Raw genomic sequence first — 5426 nt, 5'->3', positions numbered from 1 at the left:
GTTTTGTGTGTGCCGCGCCGTCATCCCGGCCCAACCTCCTTCCCGGCCCTCCACGCGGGGGAGCAGGGGCCTGCAGGAGTGCCACTTTGTGAGTTCACGACGAGAGCCCCGATTGCCATGGCCGCACTTACTTTGAATCCATTTCTTCCTTTCCCTCACTCCCTCTTTCTCTCTCTCTGTGTGTGTGGGGGAACCCGACTCTTCAGTGGGGGGACGCTGGGCAGGCACCGCGCCAAGCCGACGCCGCCGCTTTGTTGTGTGCCCCCCTCCCCCTGTGTAGGAATAGGAGGGGAGAAGACGGCAGCCGGACGCGGCTTCTGTTGCTGGTGTTGTTCTTGACTTTGGGGTGGGGCTGCGTCCTTGCCGCCCTCGCGGCGCCCGCTTCCCCGCGTGCCCTCCGCCTGCTGCTCTTTCTGCTCTCCCAGCCTTTGCTGACCCTTCCCCTGCCCCCCTCTCCGCGTGGCGCCTTGGTGTCAGGTAGAAGTCCGCGTGCGTGTGCGTGTGCGTGTGTGCGGCTTCCGTGAGGTTGGTGTGGAGATGCTGCGGCAAGAGGCTGCACGGCATGCGGCTGTGCCGTCGCACCCTTACGCTGCGGAGACGCAGGGCGACTTTGCTCCGTCGCTGGCGACCGCGGCGGCGGTGGATCCGGGTTGCCTCGAACGGGCCTGCGCGGCGCGTTGCATGTGCGACGCTGCCTGCGTCGCGCCCGGTGCACCGCTTGTGCGGCCGTGGTGGCGCCGAGGCGTGGCGGGGCCCGGCCCGGTTTCTGCCTTTTTCGCCCCCGCACGGGCCGCGCCGTCGCCGCTGCTGCGTGCCGGCGAGGGGGCGGGGCTGCCGTGGTGGGAGTCGCGCGACCCGCCCTCCACGGCGTGGTACCAGCTGAACTACGGCCTCCCCGCCGCCTCAGTCCCGGCGGAGCAGCCGTACAACATCACGGGAGACGCGACGGCGTCAGAGGCGAGGGGCGGTTTCGCTTTTTTGCCGCCGCGTGCCGCGGACGCTGCCGTCGACGACGGCCCCGCACCGCCGAAGGAAGAGGAGGAGGAGGAGAGCGGCGGGGTTTCTGCGGAGCTGCTGGAGCTGCGGCGCCGCGTAGAGGCGGTGGAGGCGATGTGCTGCCGCCGCGACGTCGCCGGCGACGAGGAGAGGCGGGGCGCGGGAGCATCGGCCGCGGCGGCGCAGCCGTCGTTGCCGGAAGCCCCCATCGCAAGCTCGCCGCCGTCGCCGTCGCCGTCGCCGCCGCGCACGCCTGAGAAGCCTGCCGGGATAACGTTAGATCGTCTCATGAAGGCCGTGCGCCGGGCCCGGGAGCGGGCGAAGGAACAAGACAGGCAGCAGCTACTGGCCTCACTGTGCTCGGAACCCGGGGGAGCACCCGGGCCCGCCTCGGCGCTGCAGGCAACCGCAGAAGGCACTGCGCCGCAGCGAGCGCCACCAAAGACGTAGGAGCTCCATGCACAACAGAAGAGCGATGTGAGAGTTGTGTTGGGTCTCGTTTTCCTGTACTGTTGTTGGGTGTCCTTGGCAAACCCTGCTGCGTGGCTGGTTGGCTGTCGTCATGGTGCGACTCACTAGAGAAAGCGTGCAAGCTTTGCTGTGTGTAGGCTTTTTTGCCTTGTTATTTTTCCCTCTCCCCGATTTTTTTTGTTTGCTTCTTCTTTTGTTTCTCAAGGTGCGCCAGCCTCGTCGCTCCCCCACTTGCATGGGGAGAAGACATGAGACGGGATGACGCCTCAGCCTGACGCGACGGTGTCCTTTGCGGGCCTCAGCATTCTCTCCACCTGCCAGCCTCCTCCTCCGGGAGGGGTGGGTGGGATGTGCTACTCTGTTTCCCTCTTTCTCTCTCTTGCCGTATTTCTGCCTCTTCTTGTTTTCTCTCACCTGCGCTTTGCATTATTCTGCGCATGGGGCGTTCTCGCTGCGTAGGGTTCACTGTATGCTTCCACAGCTGCAGGCTCACCCAGCCGGGGCGACGCGTGTGTGCGTGGACGCCGCCCATGTCTTGACGGGCGGCATCGACGGTGTTGTGGCGCTTTACCCGCAGAAGCGGTGGCCTTCCTGCCAGCAGCTTTGGGCCCGCCAGTGCCACGACGGCGCCGTCACCTGCGTGGTGCTGCACTCCGCGCTGGGACTGGCGCTCTCGTGCGGCCGCGACGGCAACGTCGTCCTGCACGAGAATGTGCTTTCCACCTCCACCGCACGCGTCATGTGCCGCGTGACGGGTGAAGTTCGCTGCGTTTTGTTCGACGCGGAGCGCCGGCGCGTGTTTGTCGCCGGCGACTCCCTGCGTTGTCTGCAGATGTCCCCGAGCGGCTGCAGTGTGCAGACGCTGCCGATGAATGTCCCCCACCCGCTGGTCGGCCTCGCCCTCTCGCCGTGCGGAAACCTCCTCGCCATGGCCTCCGCGAGCGGCGCGGTGGGCGTCGTGTCTGCCTGCTGCCCCCCCGCCAACTCCAAGGCGTCGTCGCAGTCGCAGTCGCAGGGGGAAGCCGCCCCCGGGCAGCAGGCGGCGTCGGAGCGGCTCAGGGGTGTCAGTCTCGCGCTCCCAAGTCTTCTCTCCCCCACGGCGAAGCGGGACGACGCCGTCGCCTACCGGCTGTGTTGGGGCCGCGGCAGCGACGGCGCCCTGCTGCTGCTTGTCCCCGGTGTGACTGAGGCCCGCGTGCTGCGGCTTGAGGAGGCCACAGCGCCGCCGCACAAGCACCGCCTCCGGCACGTGGCCGGGATTGACGGCTTCGGCATGACAGACCTGCTGGGCGTCACGTGCTACGCCCTCTCCGCCAACATCCTCTGCGTGGTGCTTGCCGGCACCACCGGCGTCGTCGCGGCGAAGCTGGATGTCCGCAAATGGGGCGTGACGCGCCTGCAGGGGCAGAGCCTCACGGATGTGACGGACGCCCACGTGGATGCGGCGAGCGGCGACGTCGTCGTTGGGACGCGGGACGGCGCCGTCACGTACCTGCAGCGGGAGGCGCCGAAGGCGCTGGCCGCAAAGAGGACGGCGGACGCCGACGTGCCGGGGAGGAAGAAGCCGCGCAGAGAGGCCCCCGCGGACGGCGGCAAGGAGGAGTCCCTCGACGTGCAGCATGGGAGGCCTGCAAAGGAGAACGATGGCGGCGTTATCAACGACAGCGGCGGCAGCGATGACGGGTCCTCCTCCGCTTCCTCCTCCGCCTCCTCCGCTTCCTCCTCCGCCTCGGTCGCCAAGGAAGACTTCCGGCAGGTGGTGGATGACCTGAAGCGCACCAACCCGCACTACAGGGACGACGACGGCGGGGAGGAGCGGCCTTCGCGCTGGCGGCAGCAGGACCCCAAGGAGGCGCTGCTAGCTGCCGAGGCGGAGTGCCGCAGACACCGCTCCGTCTTCCTTGACGACGAGGCGGAGGAGTCGTCGGAGCACGACGCCAGTGGCGACGACGTCATGGAGCGGGATGGCGACGACCGCGGCGGACGCGCCCTGGACGACGGTGGCTCTCTCGTGACGACGGGGACGAACGGCTCCTCGGCGGCGTCGCAACCGCCAAACGATGCGTCGGTGCGGGCAGCGGGGGGCGGGGGCCCGGCGGCTGTGGTTGATTACTCCTTTCAGATTGGCGCAACGCCCGTGGGGGAGGAGGGAAGCTGCTACCTGGCGTACAACTCGGTGGGCTACATCCACAGCACCGCCGACGCCACCACAGTCCACTTTCATGACATGTCTATTCAGGCCGTGCGTGTATTGGAGCGGGGCACTATTTTAATGGCGGCGCTGAGTCCCGTGGGGGCCGCCTTTGTGATGGCGCAGGACGCGGAGATGGACAGCGTGGACGACACGCCGCGGCTGACGTTGTACTACCGCACCTTCGTCGCCATTGGGGCGCAGTCGGATTGGCGTGTGCGGTTGTACCCCGGCGAAACGGTTCGTTGTCTGACTGCTGGTATCCGCTACACGGCGGTCGCCACGAGCCGGTACCTGCGGCTCTTTTCCCTCTCCGGGCTTGAGCTCGCCGTGCTCAGCCTCTTCCCTCGCATCGTCGCGATGGTGGGAACCAACAGCAGCAAGATTATGCACTCCTTCAAGGCCGACTTTGACCCCCTCGCGGTCTGCTACCTGGAGGGCGGTGGGGAGATGCGGCTGCAGGTGCTCGATGTGGGCTCCCGCTCTGTAGTGTTGCCGTCGGTCGTTGTCCCGCTCACATCGCAGCCGGACGGGAGTCTGCACCAGCTGCAGTGGATGGGGTGGTCGGAGGACGGTCCGCTGCACGTCGCCGACACCGCCGGCGTGCTGCGCATGCTCACCTTCAACTGGGGCGGGAGTTGGCTGCCGGTGCTGGACCCACGCTGCCTGACGGATCAGACGTACAACCTCTGGATTTGGGGCGTCAGCGACGAGGCGGTGTTTGCGTACCGCTCCTGCAAGAGTGACCCGCCGTACCCCGCCGCCGTCGCCAGCGGCCTCCCCACGGAGCACGTGCGCCTGTTTCTGCCCCTCACCCGCTGCGGCACCGAGCGGGACATGGTGACGTGGGACCACCTGCTGCGACGCGAGGTGCGGACCGACGAGGTGAAGCGGCGCAGCACATTTTACACCGCCGTCATCGCCAAGCACGACGCGCTGCATGACAGAAAAATTATGGAACTCTTCAAGAGCGCACTGCAGGAGCAGCAGACGACCCGCGCCCTGGACCTCGCGACCCTGCTTGAGCTGCGCGACAACATTGAGGCGTGCGCCAAAGAGGCCAACGCGCAGGGGCATGGGCAGCTGGTGCAGAAGCTGCTTGCGCTGCTGGAGGTGCGGGTGAAGGCGAAGAGGCGGCGGCGCTGCACCCTCCCGCTTGAGGGCACCGTCGTTAGTGAGCGGGAGCGGGACCTGATGCTGCGCAAGCTGCTGGCGAAGGAAAAGCCCGCCGGCACGGTGAGTAGCGCCCCCACAGACAGGGAGCCGCGGCCGGCCGCGGGGGAGGCGACGGCTCCGGTCGTGGAGGCGGGCGAGCGCGCCCCACAGCCGCCCGCCGTCGCCTCCCCCGCTGTGACGCCGGAGCGACGGTCAAGCGCCGCCGCCGCCGCCGCCGCTGCGAGTCCATCGAGGCGGCACGTGACCTTCACGGATCCGGCAGAGCCATCGCCGAGGAAGCGGCCGGCGGAGGCCACGCCGTCCACCACGCCGTCCAAGAGCGGCCTGGACGGGAGAGGCAGTGGCAGCCCGCAGCAGCAGCAGCGGGTCCCAGTGACAACCCCGCCGTCCCGCGCGAAGCCGCAGAACCCCTTTGGCAAACCCGCCAGGACGACGATGATGTCGCTGGCGAGTGCGTCTTCGGCGCCGCCACCGCCGCCACCGCCGCCGCCGCCGCCGCCGCCCATCAGTCGCCCTGTCTCGTGTCTGGTGCTTGGCGACTCACAGTCGTCGGTGGGTCTCGAGTCGGCGGAGGGGGTGGAGCAGCAGCAGC

The 5426-nt window shown here is 68.2% G+C and overlaps 2 protein-coding genes across 2 annotated transcripts in view, besides 2 other annotated features; both read left to right on the top strand.

Moving 5' to 3' along the window:
• Window positions 1–148: 148 nt before the first annotated feature.
• Window positions 149–178: a sequence feature (GA-rich).
• A 309-nt stretch (window positions 179–487) lies between these two features.
• Window positions 488–523: a microsatellite.
• A 14-nt stretch (window positions 524–537) lies between these two features.
• On the top strand, window positions 538–1446 carry Tco025E_01323 (uncharacterized protein; the record flags this gene model as incomplete). Its single annotated transcript, XM_029368261.1, has 1 exon — window positions 538–1446. One exon carries the CDS (start codon window positions 538–540, stop codon window positions 1444–1446), a length of 909 nt encoding a protein of 302 aa, XP_029231569.1.
• Window positions 1447–1936: 490 nt separating this feature from the next.
• The window catches only part of Tco025E_01322 (uncharacterized protein), a gene marked incomplete at both ends in the record, with an annotated part of 4479 nt that continues 989 nt past the window's right edge, over window positions 1937–5426 (top strand). Inside the window, one exon of the mRNA XM_029368260.1 lies at window positions 1937–5426. This exon is cut by the window's right edge and continues 989 nt beyond it. Within this exon, the coding sequence (XP_029231568.1) occupies window positions 1937–5426 (3490 nt within the window).

Source organism: Trypanosoma conorhini (assembly GCF_003719485.1).
Source record: "Trypanosoma conorhini strain 025E chromosome Unknown Tco_14.4_contig_00042, whole genome shotgun sequence".
NCBI classification, from domain to species: domain Eukaryota; phylum Euglenozoa; class Kinetoplastea; order Trypanosomatida; family Trypanosomatidae; genus Trypanosoma; species Trypanosoma conorhini.
Note: the sequence above shows the minus strand (reverse complement) of the source record. Positions and strands in the feature narration are given on the sequence as shown.